Source organism: Periplaneta americana, chromosome 8 (assembly GCF_040183065.1).
Source record: "Periplaneta americana isolate PAMFEO1 chromosome 8, P.americana_PAMFEO1_priV1, whole genome shotgun sequence".
Taxonomy (NCBI): Eukaryota; Metazoa; Arthropoda; class Insecta; order Blattodea; family Blattidae; genus Periplaneta; species Periplaneta americana.
In genome coordinates this window covers 45,302,191-45,325,140 of record NC_091124.1, presented here as the reverse complement: position 1 = coordinate 45,325,140, position 22,950 = coordinate 45,302,191, and the positions used below count along the sequence as shown (strand labels likewise).

Below are 22,950 nucleotides of genomic sequence, written 5' to 3'. Positions count from 1 at the left end.
CCAGAGTTAGGCTCGGGCGCGGGTTCGATTCCCCCTTGGGCTGATTACCTGGTTGGATCTTTTCAGAGATTTTCCCAACCGTAAGGCGAATGTATGGTCATCTATAGCGAATCCTCGGCCTCATCTCGCCAATACTCGTACCATTACGCCAGGGAGCGTCAAGTGACTGCACTCTCGTGCGTACCTACAAACCCTCAAGCCCTGACGTACTGCTGCGGGCAAGGGTAGCTGCTTCCACAGTGGCGGGGCTAAGAACTTGTATGTTAACCGAATTTGTGATAAGAATATAAATTAATTTCAGCTTTTAATTGAGGCACACTTTCACTGTTAATTGCACTATATTGAAAACAGTACTCTATACAATTTGGTACAGTTAACTAACTATACACGAAATAAATTTTTGCATGTTTGCACAACAACAAAACAAAACAAAATAGACACTTTTATACAGATTAACATACTACGAAATAAAACTGTTCACTGTTTGTTTTCTTCTCATTGCTATAAATTTCAATTAACAAAATAAAACAACAGTACAAACGTTGTTATTCAAATCTCTAATAATAGAACTTTTTCTTGTACATCAGAGATCCGCGGCAATTTTTGCAGTTTTCTGTTAGTAGGCAGCTTTTCAATTCGTGGAGCTATTGTTTTAGTACCACGCAATCGCAAACATGCTTTCAAATGTTCATCACTAATTGGCTTCTGTGACGTGACTTCGTAAACTTCATTAAAGAAAACAGTGTTTCGCATACGTAGGTTATGTCGAATATGCACAACGTTCTTGCAGTGAGATTGTGCAGTTTCGTAAATCTTTATCGTGGAAAACAAGTACAGAAATGGTTAATATTTTTTTCTGTTTTGATACTTATCCTTTAGCTCAATATCGCTTTGTAAATCAAGTATTTCTAATTGTAGTTCAGTAGGAATATCCAGGACATTCACTGAAAAAGGTGTTGCAAATATCTTAAATTGTTGTTCAAGTTCTCTAATTTCCTGATTTCTACGTTCGAAGTCTTCGCATAATTGTTGCATTATTCTTATATATTCTTTCATGTCCAAGGCTTCTAACAGGTTTCCCATGTACATCCATAAATAAAGTAATTTCATTCCTAAGTGGGAGAAAACGTTCCAGAACGTTTGCTCGACTTAACCACCTTACCTCGGTATGGTAGAGTAAATCCCCATACTCACTGTTAATATCATCAAGTAGTGCCCTGAACTCCCTGTGATTAAGTCCTTTAGACCTTATGAAATTAATTGTTCGCACAACAACATCCATTACATTGCTAAGGTTCATGTTTTTAGCACATAAATATTCCAGGTGCAAAATGCAGTGCATCGGTGCCCCCAAGCGACCTCGATAGGTTCCACCACTGATAGACTGCAGTGTACAACTGTACTGCCCGCAGTGGAAGCCCTAAGCAGGCCTGTACGCCCTCTCGCGATCTTGAATCGACCTGACGGAGCCTGCATTACGCTATCACCAATCCCATCGACGCAAAATGACGCAGTAGTTGATACAGCGTCGTTAAATAACCAGCTAAAAAAGTCAAGAAAACGTTTCCTGAAAGAACGGAGTGTTTTTAAATAACACAAAGATACATTATAAAAGTTTCTAAAGTTTAGCTGTTATAAAGAAAATATATTAGTACGTGGCCCTTTACCATCACACTCCATTCAGATGCGTTGAAAAATATGGATTAATGCTGGCTACTGCAAAGGAGAACATATTTTTGTCTGATACACAGTCCTCCGTACGACGCCACGGGAGAGTTGCCTTCCGTACTTCCTCTTCCACCGTTCTTCTCCAGGTAACCTTTGGTCTTCATCTCTTTCTACTGCCTTGGGGATTTCATCTTAAAGCGTTTTTCTCAATTGAATTTTATTTCCGACGACTATGACCAATCCATCCCCATTTCCTTTGTTTTATCTTTATATTGATTTGCTCCTCTTGTGTTCTTTCCCATTACTCTTTGTTTGAAATTGTGTTTGGCTCAGAACATAAGACGGTGGCGAAAGTTAAATAATTATATTAAGAAGTTACTCTATTATCATAATTATATTATCAACAATTATTATAATAATAGCAACAATATTATCAACAGTAATCTCACTAGAGGTTTTGATTTATCTAGAGAAAATCAAAACTCAAGTGGGATTTAACTGACTATTACACGATTAGAAGAAAGTATATAAAGATTAGAAGTAACAAAGTACTCCAATACAATAAAATTTAAATTGGCTTACGAAAATACAACTGTCTTCAAATGTATTATTGTACCATCTCAACATTACGCTAGATGGCAGTAGTGTTTTATGATTATGTTTTCTTGTTACCGGTATCAGTTGTGCCAACTATGGAATCATCATTGAATTCTGTGGACTGTTACTAGTCAAGAAGGCTTTGTTGATTCAGTTTCATTTTTATTAAAACATTTGCATTCCACTTCAATCATCCGGATCCCAGTAATCAACGTCACTTGACAGATGATTTTCAATAAATCTTAGTATTAAACAATCTCTGATACGTGACTATCCATAATATCATATAGCAGAAGCTATAACAAACATAACCTAAATAATATAAACAAGTGTTAGAAAAGTTTTAATTAGGGATGATGAAATAAACAAGGAACGTTTTAATTAACGATGATGAAATAAAAAATAAACATGAAAAATTTTAAAAGAAACAATTATTGAACGTACAATTTTCAAATTTGAATGTTTTAGTGGTTGGTGGTTCAGTTGATGTTATATTGGACGTGTGCGTAAAAGAAGTGAACTCGTTGATGTACATGGTGTATCCCTCAACTTATTCAGGATTTCCGAATGGTGCTCTTCATATTGTGACAGCTACACCGGGGTTCGAACGCGTGTCCGTTGGTCGCTTAGGTGTGGCGGCGAGGGGAGCGTCTGGTTGCTGAGAGGGTAGAGGAGCGGTGTACTACTGCGACGCGCGAGGGGAGGTTGCGCGCGTATCTGGTGCTTGCCGAGAATGGAAGGAAGCAAACTGCTACGTGTGGAGTGAAGGGGGGGGGCGGACCCTCCCGAATCGTCCATAAGTCCGTCGAAGTGGAAATCCAGATTATTCGAGAGTGGAATCTTTGGCGAACTCTCCAGAACTATAGTTTGGTTATAAAAGAGAAGACGCAAGTGAACGTCAGTCAGTCAGTCAGTAAGCCAGTCTTGTGTAGCAGTGAAGCCAGCTTCGAGACCAGAGCGCGACTTGAGTTGTGTCCGTAACTGTGGAGCCTGAAGCCCGGAGTTCGAGTGCAGTGGACCGCAGTTGGGGGACCTGAGTTCGAAGTTCAGCGGATCGTCTCTGAAGGTCTGGGGTTCGAGATTCTGTGAACGCGAGTGACTGAGCTAGAAGAACTAGCCAAGACAAACGAGCTGTGAACTGAGAACTGACAGTTCTGTGTTGTAAATAGTGCTTTGTGAATATTAGTTAAGATTAACAGTTCATTGTTGTTCGTAATAGTCCAAGTAAATTGTCATTGTCGTTTGTGGAGTGCAATAACGAACGCTGTGTTACTGTGTGGAGTAAATCCTATTGTTGACGGAAGTGAAATTAAATTGTAGAGAGTGAAGAGTTATTGTTGAGATAATAAAATTACATTGTTGTTCAGTAAAAAAAAGTTACAATATATAACCAGTGATCTTTATTAATTCTTGTTCTTGAATGCCAATGCGAGTCATATTTGAAAGTGCTGTGCATCGACTGGAGTGGTTTGTAATTTTCTGTTTTTTGACGTCCAGACCAGTGCAGTTTGAAATGTTGGCAAGCAAAGAAACAAATGCTGGGGTAGTGATAAAAATAAACAAATGCTAGGGACGCGATAAAATTAAACAAATGCTAGGGACGCGATAAAATTGTGCTATAAGCAGCCATGATTGGTTGAAAGACGTCCTTTCGTACCGTTTTATTGGTCGAAAGTAGTGTGACGTAGTAAAAGTGTAATAGCCACAGAAAAACAAAATGTTGAGGCCCTTTGCTCCAGTGGGAGATACAGGAAATTGATGACGATGACGATGATGATGATGATGATGATGATGATGATGATGATGATGATGATGATGATGATGATGATAGGGCAGTTGCCTCCTAGTGCGCCTGTCGTATCGGTCGAAGTTCAAGGGCGTGTGTCGCGTGTTGCATGCGTGAACTACTGAAGCAATTACTCATTCGTGTGTAACGTACTGCAAGATATTGTCTTATTTTCTAATTGTTTGAGAATGGCGAAAAGTAGGACTATTTTGCAGCGAGAAAGCGGAAGAATAGATAAGACAACAGGTTTCGAACATTTCGCAAGAAGAGATTAGTCAAGTAGTACCTGGTTCATTTCTTTGCAGAAGTTGGTATAACTGTGAATTTGATGACGCAATACCAAAGGAAATGATGTCCGTTGCAGTTGAATGCGTGAGGAAGAAGTACGTGTATTCGTTTTGTCCATACCATACTCTATATTTAGATTATGAGAGCTAGAAATGGAGCCTGCACGTATCCTGGATACTATGAAGTTTGAAGAACAAAGATCGAATCTTCACATGGCAAAAAGAAATGCCACACAAATCCACAGTACTTACAATAGAGTTTGCGGTGAGCTTTCAGTGGACCATGGTGCAATTTCTTATTGGGCTACCCATTTTCGTGATGGTCGTATCAGCATACTTACACAAAGAAGGCCGAAAACATCAACAGATGAACAAATTGTGAAACTTATAGCATATTCGATCGTGGATCGACGTGTGAAAAAGTTACTGAGATTCCACCAACTTCAGTGTTCCATATTTTCATACAAAATTCAGTGGAATAGAAATACTATTAGGGGTAAAAAAATACACCACACAATATTGTCCGGAAGCAAAATTTTGTAAATAAACGAAACAGTATTACCTTTTACTTAATAGGTATAATTGTAAAACCACAATTAACTTTCGAACAAAATGGGATAGAAAAATAAATAAAATATAGGCAGCTGGCTGGTGAAATGAAAACTAAGACTAGAAACAGTGCAAACGATCTGAATTTTATATTATCGTCTATGGAAGTTAACCTGGAAAAGTTCCACAAAATGCGTGAAGAAGACTGGACTTTCTCCTCACACACGTAATACAACTACACAAGCCAATCATTCTACCAATGTGATAACGATCTCTCGTATCCTCGACATAAATCAGCAATAGAAAGATGGCGTCCTGTTACTGCAACAAGACATCTCTACAAAATATATGCTGCGCTTCAATATGAGAATAGTACATTATGCAACGAGCCTATAATGATAGTAATTAAGAATCGAGTATGGATATTTATGAAACGAGCGCAAGCGAGTTTCATAATTTTCATACGAGCTTCTTAATTACCATTATAGGCGAGTTTCATACGACTTTTTATGCTGGACCATATTTCTAACTTGAAATTACCGGTATTCAGATGTACACATTTTATTTGTATCTGACAAGATCGGAAGTGACCTTGTTCTAGGTCGTGAATTGTGAGATGTGCGCAGACACGAAAGTATTGATTTTTTCCGAGGAACAATAATGTCATTGACCTTGACGTAGTCCCGTTAAACTGATAATATTATAACCTTGATTATTGAATTCGACATTGAAAAACGAGATGACAAATTGAATTTATTTGAATATTATTTACAATTAACGCTAATTATTATAGTAACAGAACATAACCTTCTGCGACAGTATTGGATTTCCAGCCTCCGTGACTTTGCGCTAATTCTCTTTCGATTGCATATACGAGAATAATCGATACTTGCGGTTTTATAACGGTACAAAGCTGACTTGTCATTGGCTGAACACATGTAAGCTGAGTTATCATTGGCTGAAGACCTGTACTTTAATGAGTAGGTGCACTTTAATGACATGCGTTAAAGGACTGCTACCAGGTGTATAATTAGTACATTTCGGCATGGTCGAGCATAAATCATAATATACAGTCAGTATCAATAAAAATAATTTAATTGTTATTTATATACTTAATTACACCAATCATATCCTAAATAATAATAATAATAATAATAATAATAATAATAATAATAATAATAATAATAATAATAATGAGAATTTAAATATTTATTCTGTGATATATATGTGTGTACAGTATATATATATATATATATATATATATATATATAGTTTGTACTTAATTGGTTTGATGTCTGACAGTCCCTGACATTACTCGGTAAGAAATTCCAAAGTGTTCGCAATATATACATATTGAAATTTAAAATGGATACCGTTCTTTTACGTGAAACAGTAGACAAATAAAACGCTTTATTAAACTGAAACATAAATACATCTTTGTGAATCAAAATGCCATGTTCAATAACGCCTTTTTTATAATATAACATGGGTGTTCAAAGTGTTTTCTATTATTGTCTATACCAGTCATGTCAAACTCAATGTCACCATAAATCTACACAGAGCACGGTACCAGATTCGGGGCAGATGACGTAATGCAAACGACATTTCAATCGTACCAGATAGGCGGCGTTATTCAATGTTCTGTGAACGATCATTGCAATGCGCGAATGTAAGACCAGGGAAAATTCCAAATTTCCAAATTACCATATATTGATTATCTTCAATAATACGACAGTGATTAGAAGCTGATAATTGGAGAATATTATTGTAAGATACTCTACAAGTATAATAATAATAATAATAATAATAATAATAATAATAATAATAATAATAATAATAATAATAATAATAACAATAATCATCATTTCCTTATCCTTCAAACTTTAGTATCAATTCAATTATCAATCTTATATTTCTTTGGATCATGGCAATGCAGGTCCCGGTCATTAATATTACTCATATCATATTACTGCTACTCCTTTTTTACATATTAACTATGATTCTATGAAGCAGAATTGTAGTTCCCACTTAGGAATGTACAACTGTAAATAGGCCTACATGTACTATTAGCAAATTCCATGAGCTTTGAAACTGTGTAACTACGGTTGGTAACATTTAACTTAATAGACAAATAATTATTGTAATATCTCACAGCGTGAATGAACTATTTACATCATATATATCCACTTTTAGGCATTTTACTAGAGCAACTCGTTCTTCTCCATCAAATCCTTTATAGTACGCCTGGTATATCAACTCGTAATGTCGTTTTATATTGCACTTTTTATAAAGAAGTACTGTTTGTATACTAAACATTGTATATGATTTGATACAACCCTACATAAAAACAGATTTTGCTATTCTATATTTAAAAATCTACGCAAAGTAGAGGATTTAGCGCAGATCATGTGTATGGATTCAGAATTCAGATGCAGCCATTTCTTGAACCTTTCTTACGTCTCCACCTGCCAAAGCATTAGGCTATCAGCTCAGGGCACGAGTGGCCCTGGGCGCGAGGTTGTGGCAAACCTATGACAGCTGCCACCAGTGGCCGCCCTTGACATCACTGGTCTATACAACATTCTTAACGTTCATGTAGATCATAGTTGTCCAATTGTAACTCGTACGAGGTAACCCCTGGCGTAAGCAACCCGCAGCGCATAATCTGTAAGATCGTTTTTCCTATTTTATATTTTAATTTTAATTTTATTTATTTATTTAATCTGACAGGATTAAGGCCATAAGGCCTTCTCTTCCATCCTACCAGATAGCACATATAAATACAAAAAAGAAATACAGACGCAGATGAAAATAATACAAATTAAATTAAAGCCCTATAGAGGGTCAACAGGGTCAAAAGAACACTATAGAGCTCTCATCGAGCTAATACAAGGAAAAAAAGAAAGAAAAACAGAGATAGCAATGATGACAGTGATAAGTGATAACTGATGATGATGATGATGATGATGATAATAATAATAATAATAATAATAATAATAATAAATACATTACATATTAATTGCCAATTTTACAATAGCATAGTTGCAATATTTACTATATGTCATGGGTTAAGCCGACGTTGCGCAACCTGACAGGTGTTCAACAAGCAATTCCATGAACTAGAATGTGATTTTTTAAGTTAAACTTTAATTTCGATATTGTCCGACAGTATCTGACATGGTCAGGGAGAGAGTTCCAGAGGCGTGGAATAGATATGCTGAAAGATGATGAGTAGAAGGATGTTCTGTGCAGAGGAATAGAGAGAAGGTACAAGTTCCGGGTTCGAGGTAGTGAAAGGTAAACAAAACGAGATGCTAGGTAAGAGGGTGTGGAGGTGTGGATGATTTTAAATAGTAATAAGAGAGAGTTGAAGAATCTTCTTTCTTTAAGTGGACTCCAAGACTAGAATTTTAGTGACGGTGTTACATGATCGAATTTTCTAATGTTACAAACGAAACGAACGCAGATATTGTGTATTATATGGAACGTTATTGATCTTAGCAGAGCATGCTTGACGTGCAATATCTCCTGGTTCTAAAGGCGTTTGAACACCCATGATCTAAAATATATTGATATGAGAATAATATTAATGTAATGGGATTTTACCATTAGAGGTTAATGATTATGTCTCGTGACCAGAATATTGTACGAAATGGAAATATAAAAATTGGAGATTTATCCTTCGAAGAGGTGGAAAAAATTCAAATACCTTGGAGCAACAGTAACAAATATAAATGACACTCGGGAGAAAATTAAACGCAGAATAAATATGGGAAATGCCTGTTATTATTCGGTTGAGAAGCTCTTATCATCCAGTCTGCTGTCCAAAAATCTGAAAGTTAGAATTTATAAAACAGTTATATTATCGGTTGTTCTGTATGGTTGTGAAACTTGGACTCTCACTTTAAGAGAGGAACAGAGACTACGGGTGTTTGAGAATAAGGTGCTTAGGAAAATATTTGTGGCTAAGAGGGATGAAGTTACAGGAGAATGGAGAAAGTTACACACCACAGAACTGCACGCATTGTATTCTTCACCTGACATAATTAGGAACTTAAAATCCAGACGTTTGAGATGGGCAGGGCATGTAGCACGTATGGGCGAATCCAGAAATGCATATAGAGTGTTAGTTGGGAGACCGGAGGGAAAAAGACATTTAGGGAGGCCAAAACGTAGATGGGAGGATAATATTAATGGATTTGAGGGAGGTGGGGTATGATGATAGAGACTGGATTAATCTTGCACAGGATAGGGACCGATGGCGGGCTTATGTGAGGGCGGCAATGAACATTCGGGTTCCTTAAAAGCCATTTGTAAGTAAGTAAGAGGTTTTGTATTCCATTTAAGAAATTAATAGTAATAATAAGAATGGACAGACGTTAGTTTCATTATAAGTAACAAATATTAAGCAGTAAATAATATGTTAAGCAAGAATTTATGTAATTTTGACCTAAATGAAGTTATTGTCCAACAACCCCTTAGCGGAAAACATAATATACACGTGGATGACCATCTCGTAATTTGATCTCCTTTTGTTGAAAATTTTCACCAAGAATATATAAAACTTCCCAGCATACAGGACATGCAGGCCAAATTTTATGGCATCCCCACCTGCATGCGATTGCCTCATAAAGCAAGGCTATTTTTCTTTTTTTCGAATTTAGCAAACGAGCCCCTATCCTTTATGAAGTGGCCGTCTGCCTGCCCCCCGCGCTCCAGACGCAGGCGCACACAACTTTACTACAGGTCGGTGTCGAGCAGCATCCACAAGACTCGTGTCATAGTAGTGCCAGCACCAGGCAGTTGTGGCGTGCGTGTGGGGTCGTAGGGCGCCCGGTATGGAATAAGACGTCCGCACCAACTTATACAGCCATGATCTCCTACTCCAAACTCTACCTTCCTATCACGCTGGTCCTGCTTGCGGGAGTCGGTAAGTGTCGTTACTTTTTCATATTCCAGTTATTTCCAATATCTGTTAATAAATACAATTTCACCCTATAAACTTTATAGGAGTGACAGCTTATGTTCTATACTTACAGCTACACAACTTTGTCTATAGCATATATAATCTGTATTGACATCTTAATTGTCAATTTTTAATCCTAGTTTATACGTCTATTGTATTGCAGTAGAGTTATTAAATGGAAATTAACATGTGCGTGTACGGATTATATAGAAATTGAAGCTTGGAATATTTTATACATAGTTAAAAATTCCAAATAAAAATTTAATGTATTGTTATACAAAATATATTGTTATAGAACACGACACAATTATACAAGAACTTAAACTTAAGGGGATGCGCTACTGAATTTTCTAATTTCTGCATTTTAAGAGATAATGTATTGACATTTTAACAGCATATTGTGATCATGATTATGAATTAATCGGAAAAATTTCAATGATCTAAGTCAAGAAATAACTCTTTTAAAAATAAAATTTGAAAATAACACGTTTATTTTGGAAACCGTTTTTTGGAATCTAAAACAAGAGTTTTCTATGCTTTTTATAGTGCATATTATAGCTGAAACACAGTTTGTGGTAATGGAGCACTGGAATTTAGCATATGAAGAGTACAATAAAAAAACATGACATTTCTTCAAAAACTGTCATTTTTCAGTAGCGCATCCCCTTAAACATTGATAACTAAATAGCATCTATAATCTTTATTAAAGTCTTAATTGTCAACTTTTAATCTCAGTTTATACGTCTATTATACTGCAATACGTGTTATTAAATGAAAATTAACATGTGCGTGTACGGACTATATAGAAATTAAAACTTGAAAGATTTTATACATATTATGAATATAATCTTAGTTAAATAGTCCAAATACAAATATATTGTTATACAAAATACATTGTTAGAACACGACACAATTATACAGAACTTAAACTTGAACATAGATAACTAAATAGCATCTATAATCTTTATTGACGTCTTGTCAACTTTTAATCTCAGTTTATGCGTCTATTATACTGCAATACGTGTTATTAAATGTAAATTAACATGTGCGTGTTCAGATTATATAGAGATTGAAACTTGAAAGATTTTATACATATTATGAATATAATCTTAGTTAAGTAGTCCAAATACAAATATATTGTTATACAAAATGCATTGTTATAGAACATGGCAAAATTATACAAGAACTTAAACTTAAACATAGATAACTAAATAACTTAAATAAAGTTTATAACCTATAACCAATATAACTTAATAATAAAACCAAAAAGACGAAGTAATATTAGCCTACCTTCTGAGTGAATAGAATTCGCGGTCGAAAGCACAGAAGAAAGAAAAAAAATCTGTATAACAGACGTGTAGTGTCAAAAAATAAGAAAAAATTTCTTGCACTCTAATATTATAAGACTTAAAACGACATCAGAAGCAAATTTCTGTTGGATTGATCCGAAAGATTAATTCTATTTCCTTCTTAAAATAATTTTATTAATATTAGTATTAACAAGGTGAGATAATTTTTGTATAATTTCTTTGTAAAGTCTTGGGCTTAAATGTGCATTATGTTTCATTCCTCTAGTAATTTTATACCTAGATTTTTTTAACGTAAGTGAAATGTATATTTGAGGTTTAAATGTAATTTTATTTACAGTTCTATCTATTTTAAATACGTATTACATGGTATACAGAACCTCTAATTTATATTATTTACATAGATATTGAAATTTTAGGTTCAATTAGTGATACAGGAGAATACATTTAATATATTATATCATATCTGAACTGAACCAAAATTAAATGTTATAGGTTCTCTCCTTGTTAGTATTCACATGCGTTATAAATATATTTTTCTTTATTTACAAGATTTGTTATTTTATTTTTATTTATCCGAATGAACAACGTTCGTGTTCGGTCATAGTTCAGATATGTTATTAATATAAGAGGATTATATAAATAAAATAAAATAGGAACTAAAAGTAAACTTATGGCTACAATGTAATTACATAATATAATATTAACTTAGAGAAGAAGAATAATAACGTACGTGAATCAAGTAGGACAATTTATGAAAAATTTATATTCAGAAATTATAGAATACAAATATAATATAGGCCTAGGCTGATTAATTCATACACATAGGCTATAAATTTATTTAATCAAATTCAAGACATTAACACGTTTCTAATTTTCTTGTTATATGTTAGTGGTTTACATGTTAATTGTTTTGAATGTAATTTAGCTAAAGAATTACACAACAGAGGACCAAAATTAATGCTTTAGACCAGCAAATGTGAAACATTTAGGTTCTACTAATGTAGAATTAATATTTCGTCTTGTGTCATGATTATGTGCCTGCAATATAAACTTATTACTATTTTTATGATAAAATTTTAACAGGGTATATTTATAAATTAGTTCAATATTAAATACATTAAATTCAGAATAAATTAATTTAGTTGGATAATCAAAACGTTTCTTCGAACAAATTTTAATTATTCGTTTTTGTAGTAAATTTAACGGACTAAGATTGATTATTATAACTGAAACATCAATGATTCCATAAAAAGGTAAAGTGCTAGGTTTTGTAGGTGTTAGACTTTACCTTCTACAATTTGCAAACTAGTTCAAAATTAAGGTTGCATGTTCTGTTTTCAGTTGTTATTTGCATGAGTTATAATTACAAATAGGCCTAATTATAGCTGTAACAGTTACATGTTAAATGCAAATTAAAGTCCATGATTCTATTATGAACTTCTAATCACTCCCATCTAATTAATCTATATTAACATTTTGACAGGTAATGTGTCTATTATCGGAAATACGTGTCACAAATTATACTCTTAAAATCCACTAATTGTACAAAATTAAAGTCTCAGATCTTTTAAGTGATTAAAGCTACATCTCCATTATCTGTATTTTGAATGCAAATTTATATTTGACAATCTATTTGTGGTTAGTGATAATGTTATTTACAATACCTCAAATTAGTATTAATTACTACACAGAGATAAATTTGTAGATCAAATTAGTGATATACATACATACTTTATCCTATCGTACGTGAAGTGAAGGAAAATTAAACGTTATAGATTCTTTTCTTTACTGTGTAAATGCGTTATAATTATATATAACTGAAACGTCTATCAATTTCATAGTAATTGAAGTTTCAGGTTTTATACACGTCATCACCTAAAAACAAGGTCAAGGTTAAAGTTTGAGATTTTGTTTCCAGTTGTTACTTAGATTAGTTATAAATACGCATTCTAAATTACAACTATATAAATAAACATTCATGACTGCAAAAGTGTTATGACTTTCTACTATCTATCTAATCCAAATCGATGTTACAGCGTTACAATTTTATTGACAGATAAAAAGTTACTTGAAATATGTGCTATAAAAATTATATCTTTAAAATTTCAGATCTCTTGGGTGATATATCTCTTGACATCTATAAATGGAAACATAATTAATGTTTAAAAGTATTTATGTTGCTAATTGTAGGTACAAAAAGTGTTGTAACTAAACATGAACAAAACTAACTGCCGCTCTCGCTCGCTGTGTTCGTTGCATTTGTCTTTCGAGTCTCGCTCATCATTCTCGAAATAGCATTTGGTCGGCGTGGAAAGATTTCGTAACTTTGAATAGCATACATCATTGAAATATATAATATTATAAATGTTTAAATGAGACAAAAAGACAAAACAGAAGAGTACCGTAACTTAGTTATCAAAATGTTCTGGTTCTATTATGTGATAATACCTATGGTTATATAAATAGAAAAAAGAAACAATTCTCAAATAAATTTGCATTTCTAAGAAACATAAAACATAACGTTAATACCTTTTTACTTGAGACTGCACACTTGATCTCAAACGTATGAAAAGAAAATTCCTAGCCTTCAAATAAGGGCCTAGTAATTAAATAAAGATTGAAGAACGGATTATTATACACTGAAAGATAGAGATGATGTTTCAAATAGGCTACTTGACTGTTTATGCATACAGTATATAATAGCTGTCAAACTACATAAAAGTTCAGTCAGGTATAAACAACTGTGGCGATTCAAGGCTGCTTGACGTTCGGGACTTCGGGAGTAATCATTCTCGGCGTCTCGAAACACTCACAAGCAGTCTTTACGTCAACTACGCGACGTATACAACATTGTCGTGCGGGTTTTCGGCTTTGCGGGCGCTGTTAGTCTTGCTTTCTCGATCGTTGTTCATCTCTAGTTATAACATTAAAACTATTATACTTGAATTATACAGATACAGAAATATGTAAACGATGCGTGATTAGATAAATATGAACGTAATCTGTCAAATATCGGAAATTATATTGAGGGTGAAGTGTCATACAATATTTTATTTACTGTTAATATAGGTATATACAGTATACATATTATTTTATTTTCAATACATATTATATGTTATGCCTCTAATTAATATTACCCATACACATATTAAAATTGTTGATCCAATTAGTGATATGAAATATTAATGTTACAGGTTCTCTTTTAATTAATATTTACATATGTTGTAATTTATTATGATAATTTAAATATCTGTAAATTGCATAGAAATTAAAGTTTTAGGTTTCATATTTATCAACTTCATCTTCATCTACCTCCTGTAAACTACTTCGAAATTAAAATTTCAGCTTGTATTTCCAGTTGTTATTCTCATTAATTATAAATCTGAGTTACAAGTTAATTATAAATGTAATAGCACACATTGCGCATTAATAAACGCTCATAATTCTATAAATATTATTAACTTTCATCACTGCCATCACAATAAAATAAATCCGCATCAATGTTAAAGTATTAACATTTCATAGACATAATAATTTAAATCCTAAAATCCACTAATTACACAAATATTAGTCCCTACGCTTCTAATTAACATAACCTGCATTCCTATTACCAGTAAATTGAATAGAAATTGATGTTTAAGACCATTTCTATGTTATTCGTAACTATAGGCTAGTAGGTGTTATAACAGTACAATGTAACGCTAGCATATTTGAAGGATATACTAATTAAACTATTTGAACTTTTATGCAAATAGGGAACGTAATCTCAGTCAAGTAATGGAAACTACACTTAGATAAAAGACTCAAATTTTCTTTAAGTTTAACATAGAATATTTTAAATAATTATTATACGTTATAGCTACTATAATTTGTATTAATTATACGGATATTACAATGTAGCTAGATTCAATTCTATTGCATGTCAAGAAGAGTAAATTTAATAATAAGAAAAAAATAACGAATTTTCCGTGTAAAAACTGCATTTCTATGTTTTGACATCTTGCTTTACCTGTAGGGGTTTTTTTTTTTTTACATACTAAACTAGGACGTAGATTAACACATTGTTTCTTTTAAATACCTAAATCTTTCTCATAGTTACTAAGAAAACAAGTGCAAACTTTAATTGTATTTTTCTCTAAAAGTACATAATGTAATATCAACATTCAATAAGTAATATATTAAAAACAATGGCGCCTAGAACCATTATTTTTTTTAATGCTCACCACTTCATCCTCTTTTTGTAATCACAAAAAAAAAAAGTGAAAAATCCGACTTTAAGTCCCATTTCCTGCAACTAGTCATATATTTGTTATATAACATATTTATTAACTTCATTGACAGTTTATGCATCAATAATGTACAATACATGTTATAAATTATGACGGTAGCGTAATATGTTCATTACACAGATATGGATGTTTTAGATTTCCTGAGTGTCATAAACTATATTTCTACTACCTGTATTTATTTACATTTACATATAGTGACATAGGTATTTGGTGACAATAATTTGACTTTAAAACATAAATTGTTGGCGATAATTCGAATTTATCTCGAGAAATAAATGCAGGTAGTAATTCGAAATTTGAAGCTATTGTGTCTAATTGAAATCATTCGCAAAAGTGTTTTTTTTTTCTTTTGGAAAACAAGAATTATTTACGACTGTAGTAAAGTTTGTAATTGTGCAAATGTAACTTTCATAATCATATTTTTCTGAAGTTTCTAGCCATGTATGGATACCAACAGACAGATAGAGCACTTATTAATATCTAAATTTATTTAGATTACTGTTGTATTTTTTTTACCGACAACAATTTCAATGCCGAATTCACAACTAATATTATATAAAACAGACAAAATGTCTTTATTTCATCGTTAAGAGAATAACCGTGAAAGAATAATGTGTAAGTTGCGTAACTACAGCTGTAGTAATGGCTTTGCTGAGTGAAAGTTTTTCAGTTATATGAATCGGAGCTAATAGAATTATTTATTACATCCCACTGGAAACATTACAACATCAGAGTTCTTACGAGGTCTACTTGTTTTTTCTCATTTCAAATAATTTATTTACTTCAACTTAATAGAATCCGTATCAAGCTACGTATTGCGGCAGTGGGATATGTGGAGTCAATGGATCGATTCCAGACACATGACGTTCTATCCAGGATTTCAAGAGGGTTTCCGATTCAAAATAAACGCTTGTAACAGGATACGTCCTACTGTCGTAAAGTCACTATCAACACAAACTAAAATCTTATTTTCTTATGGAGTGTACTTAGTTAGCCTATATGAAGATCAATGAAATCATAATTTAAGCAGCATTTAGGACAATGTGAAGCTTTGAAATAGTGTTACTAATGGTGATGCACATAATTAATCTAACAAAAACATGTGGACTATATTGTGATATTTCCCCCAACCCAAGATTTAGAATATATCACAGAAAGATTGTAAACAGAATATTTCATGCTAATACCTCGAGGTTCTTTCCCAAGTTATAGTAGTCTATTGAGGTGAACGGAAAAACATAATCAAAAATAAAATGTGATATTAAGCTGTAAAATAGTGCAGTAATTGTGTTTTCAAAAAGTTCTAAAAATATTTAATTTGATTTCAAAATAATTCTTCCCTTTCTTATTTCATTAGAATAGCCTATTTACATAATTTGTCATTCAGTATTTCGTTACTGTGTAAAGAAATGTATGATGATTTTATAATAGTATTTCGTGTTATATTATAATACTAATACTAGTATAAATGTACAGTAATTCTCTGAAATTGATTTCTTGGAGTTACATCTCTTCGTCTGGAAGGCAACGATATAGGAAACTTTTCTTAAAATTTAGAGTAGTAGGTTATCCATGATAAGAAATGCATTATTCTATGTTTTACAGAAGCTGGGAAAAGTATGTAAAATTTAAAATTATAGACGTAATGCTTCCTGAATCGCTTTACATGATCCTTCAAAAAATTCACCAATGTGATACGGAATAGGATAGAAATAACTCATAGGTAAATAAAATTTATTTCCAAAAACGCAGCTATGCAATTTTTCACGACCAATAAATAAGGATATGACTACATATTACATGCATCTAAATAGCACAGGTAAATGTTATCCTTCAAAAACAATAGTCGGAAAGAAATGAACGTATTTCAGCTGCATAGTCATAATTATGGAACCTATTCCGTATATTAACACATCCATCATATGTAATTTGAAAGCTGGCAGGCAAGTTGTGGGCGGTTTCATTACGTATTCCCGCTTTCGTGTGGTACGCCCTAGGACATGAATGAACATTGCCCTAACTGAGAGAAAAAAATTAGCCATAGAAAGATTCTGCAAAACTAAAAGAGGGAAGAAAAATTCTGAATACTAGTAAATCATACAGATATAGGTCACAAACTAAGGAAATCAGAAACAGAAAAAGGATCAAGAACGCTGTGACTTGGCCAGCAATCTGAAATGGAAGGGTGGTAGATGCGTTGTGCAACTGAACTCAGGAACAATACTGACTTACAGAACAACAGCTGCATGAAATCCGAAAACATCTTAGTCCTATAAATAAGAAATACATAAAGTACTACAAGTCGACAGTCACCAAGAGCAAAAATAAAGGTATCCCTCTAGATGGTATGAAGTTGCATGGGTGGCACAAGGTGGGGGGGCAGGGGTAAGACATACTCTCTCTCCCCTTAGCCATCATTTGTTTATTCAATGTTAAGCAGTTGGGTATCTTCCTTCTCCTCCTACTTTCCCCTTTGCTGTGTATTGCGGGCTGCATTTTATATGAAGCAATCTATGCAGACCACTGAGGTAAAGTGTATCTGTGTATCTTCTTTGAAGTTCCTCAGCTTGTCGCATAGGAGTTGGAATTTTTAATATACAGATAGGGAGGAGAGGTAAGATATGATCTCTCTCTCCTTAGCCATCACTTTTTTATTCAATGTTAAGCAGTTTGGGTACCTTCCTTCTACTACCACCTTCTCCTTTACTATGTATTGGGGGCTACATTTTATGTGAAGCAATCTATGCCGACCACTGAGGTAAAGCGTATCTGTGTATCTTCTTGGAACTTCTTCAGTTTGCCGCATACAAGTTGGAGTGTTGTTATCTGGATTCCGATGGGAACACTGGTAATAAGAATTGACAATCTGGCAATTTTAAACAGATATTAGGCTACAAATATAAATTATTTATAGGATTTGCTAGTTTTATAATATAGATGTATTATTAGTATTCTAAAAGTAGGCATTTAATGTTGTAGTTCCATATGTAAAAGTTGAATCGATGTGAAATATTCAAATATAAATAAGAAAGCATTTAACTGTTACTTGGAACATTCGAGCTACAATAGGACGGTGATTAGCAATAGTGATCCAAGCGCCAAAAATTTGTTTCGAGATATTGGCCATTGAAATAAATCTTTTTTTTTTTTTAACATTTCATGCAAGAAGTATTATAACATTAATACTATAAAAATAGAACAAATAATACCAAAAAAGGAAAACCGATTTTTAATAAGAGACCAGCAGATGAATTAATATTTCAAAGCAAAATAAATAAATGAATTTTCTGCAATAAACGAATTTTCCCTTATAAATAGCAGCAAAATTCAGATATCGCATTCTTGATTTTTTTTCCGAGTTAAATTAGCCTGCCATCAACAGATTTGTGCAAATATCTCATTTTTTTTTAATTGTCGGTTGGTCTATTATTGCGTAACTCCGTCCAATTTTCATAATAGAACAGTCCTCTCGTTTCCCACGATATTTCCATAGTTTGTACTACTGTATGTTTATTGGTATAGTGTTTCGAGTATACTTCAAGACCTGTAGGAATTATAGATGTAACAAACATTTCACTAAAGTGCCAGAATTTTGATATATAAATAATTCTTCCCACTCAGGTTCGCAATTTTTATTTGCTAAGGTACCCAAGTCTCTAGTCCCTGGACAGGGACATTTCGACTCCACCAGAGCACTAATGCACGCAGTACAATAACTTTTCAACAGAGGCGCTGAGAGTCTGGTGGCATGCTACCGTAGCGTAATTCGTGCTATAGCTACGTATATGTGTCCTTGACACCACTGCTGCAAGGTCATAGAACCTGTTTAAGGTGCGAAAGGGCGTATTAATCGCTGAGAGTCTCGACTGTATGGTGAGTGGTCAAGTAAGTCCCACTTGGAACGTCGAAGCAGCTTACAAGTGTGCTGTGCAGACCGGGGGTGTGGAAGAGGAATAAGCGAGAACGGGACATGTTTCTCACCTTTGATAGTCTCTCCAATCAGAGAACGATTTTCGTTGCTGGGGGCAGTCTCGATTATCTTTAAACAATAATTAATAACGACAGATAAATTTTGCATGCGTTAACAAAATGACACATAACTAACACATACTACTCCTACACAAGTGTATTTGGAACTCCTGATCGTCGGTTATATTCGAACGGTTTTACTTACCGAATTTCTCTTGTAATAATGATAAATACAGGAAAAATATATTTTATTACTAGGTTGACATATATCTAAGTTACATAGTTTTAAATGCATTTCGAGATATTTAAGAGTGATACGACCAATTCAATTTGTAAGCAAACAGTAATATATTATTATATATCCCAACTATTTGTTATAAATTTTTAAAACTCATGTGTGAAAAATAATTGTGTTAAGGGGTTAGGTACATTTACAGCAGTAAAATTTGGAAATATTCAACATTTTTTCCTCCATTACTGTATCTTGTACAATAATGAAAATTAGTATGTTTGAACACTGTCCTGCTATAAAAAATATTTTTACGATTTAGAAAATTATTTACATTTTTTGTTGACTAAATTCAGTTCACTGTACAGTGATGATACATTTTCCACATAACTCAAAAACTATCCAATATTCTGTGATGAAATTTTTGTGCATATTTATGCATGTCATATCTACAATATGACGCAAGATCACTTCTCTACCCTTGATAGATTGTCTGATATAAAATAAATTCATTTTAAAAAATGGTCAAATATCAGTATTTTCTATTACATAAAATAAAAAAAATATTTATTAAGGAATGTAGTTGAAAGAGCATGATATTCTAAACATGAGTTTCAGCAATTAAATAACAGAGAAAGAACATGAAAACGTTAACAAGTTTATGAGTTATGAGGGAAACGCTTCATCTCTGCACAGTGAACTGCCAACATTTTTAATTTTGAAAATATATATATATAAGTTTTTTTTTAATCGTAAAAATATTTTTTTTCATATAGTAGAAGGAGAGTGTTTTATACATACAAATTTTCATTATTGTAGAAGATACAGAAATGGAGGAAAAATGTTGAATATTTCCAAAAATTGTACTGCTGTAAGCTGTACCTAACTCCTTAACAGCAATCTCTATGTTTAAAAAAATACATAATTTTATAATTTTATCAGTTATCAGCAATTTTCAAGCAGCAACGTTTCCATTACAGTTATTAAGTTCAAAAATTCTGCAATTTTGTAATTTTATTAAGTTAATTTGTCTTTTCAACTTCAAATTTATTTTTTCGTAATCCAAAAATTCTTGCATAACATATCCATAAAGAATACAATACAAAATAAAAGCCACTGTACACAATAGGCCCAAAAGAATATGTGGGATGAGTAGTAACTCCTGCTATACAACCAAAGATGTCAAAAAAGGTTATGCAGTCCAGGGTTAAGAAAGCCGATGGAACGACAATAAGGTTTTTAAAGAAATAAATTGTATTTCGATGGATGAGAACCAGACTGTTCTAAGTCCAACTTTTTATAAGAAAGAAATCTTTATTTCATTATGTTCCAGTTCTTTCTGCATATATGAATCGAACAAAATTGTAAATATTCCTCTCCATAAGGTTGCTATGAAGCTATTTCAAATTGTTTCATGAAGCTTTGAATATCAGGAGCTTAAAATAGATTTCCTGAAAAAAATAGTAAAATGGACTTGGAACAGTCTGGTACTGGGCCATCGATTGGTTAATTTCTCTTGAGCATGATTGGTGAAACTAGTTGTTTGAAAAGACAATTGAACGAGCAAGTGAAAGAAATCCTCATCAAGTCAAAAGGTGACTAACTCAATTCCTATTACTCGCCCAGATATAAAACCCAAGTAGGCTGCAGTTTTCCCAAAGACGCCACTGAAGAAGACCACTTTATCGTGTTTCTGTATATCAATGATTTCTCTTGTTTATTTAAGTGTGGCAGTATTTGCTGTTGTCCATGAAACTGACACCGAATGTTTGTATTTCAAATTTTGGTCGACGGCGAGCTGTTCAAATATTTGATCAACGCTGCAGCATGATGGTATAATGTTCACAGATTCATACAGTATAGGAGCACATATGCGGTGTGCTCTGACTCACTCATTGAAACGGAAAGGAAACGCTATATAGTTCAGGGGAGCCAACACGGTCAAGGTCTGTGTCAGTATTACAGTGGTGCAAGGACCACCAATTAATAGGCCACTTATCAAGGCTGCAGGGTTCGAGACGCCCTCCGCTGGCAGTGTGAAAAGTGGCACCAATTACCTTACACATGTCACATTCAACTCTACCCAGTTAACGCAGGCGGCAGCGTACTCGAGCCAGAGGGGGATGTCGACGACCATGACTCGTTCAGCCTTACTCCTATTTAGAGACTTCATACAACAGCTACTGGTGTCAGCAATGTGTTTCATGAACAGCCCAATCTATAAATGCATTTCATTTCAGTTTATTTTTACTATATCAGTTACATCCGAAGAAATCGAGTCAAACCCATGCGAGTCCACACCTGTGGAGTAACGGTTAGGGCGTCTAGCCGCGAAAGCAGGTGGCCCGGGTTCGAATCCCGGTCGGGGCAAGTTACCTGGTTGAGGTTTTTCCGGGGTTTACCCTCAACTCAATATGAGCAAATGCTGGGTAGCTATCGGTGCAGGACCCCGGAACTCATTTCACCGCCATTGTCACCTTCATCTCATTCAGACGCTAAATAGGTTATATGGGACAAAATTATTATCTTTATTATCGCAAAGACTATGAAAATTATAGAGGCATTCATTCATCCATAGTTTTCTGCCCAAGGGCAGTTCTTTCACTGCAAACCGAGTATTATCCAATCTTTCCTATTTTTCGCCTTCCTCCACATACGAGTTATGTATAGGTGGGATGACCAGACGTCCTCTTTTATCCTGACATGTCCTCCTTTTTAGGCTTTTGTCCGGGGTCCGGGTGGATTTAAAAAAATATCAAGAAATGTCCTCTTTTTCGAAACTTGTATGCCAGAGATCTTGAAACTATCTGATATGACGCCTATTTAAAATAATTTGCCAGTAGGTGGCAGGAGGATCGACAGAATATACTCTTTGCCAACGATCATAACTCTCTTTGCTCCTCCTTTTGATATTAATTAAGGCGTATAGTCCCTTGACTTTCATATGTAGCTAACTGTAAAATAATGTTATACTTACATACTTACTTAATAGCTTTTAAGGAACCCGGAGGATCATTACCGCCCTCACATAAGCCCGCCATCGGTCCCTATCCTGAGCAAGATTAATCCAGTCTCTACCATCATATCCCACCTTCCTCAAACCCATTTTAATATTATCCTCCCATCTACGTCTCGAAATCCCCAAAGGTCTTCCCCCCCCGGTCTCCCAACTAACACTTTATATGCATTTCTGGATTCGCCCATACGTGCTACATGCCCTGCCCATCTCAAACGTCTGGATTTAATGTTCCTAATTATGTCAGGTGAAGAAAACAATGCTGCATTTCTGTGTTGTGTAAC

General features: G+C 33.8%; 1 protein-coding gene across 1 annotated transcript in view; it reads left to right on the top strand.

Annotated features, from left to right (window-relative positions):
* Nucleotides 1-9,639: 9,639 nt before the first annotated feature.
* Nucleotides 9,640-22,950, top strand: part of LOC138704295 (uncharacterized) — a 630,735-nt gene continuing 617,424 nt past the window's right edge. The window contains exon 1 of the mRNA XM_069832161.1: nt 9,640-9,817. Within this exon, the coding sequence (XP_069688262.1) occupies nt 9,760-9,817 (58 nt within the window). The 5' untranslated portion in view covers nt 9,640-9,759. The remainder of the gene's footprint in view (nt 9,818-22,950) is intronic.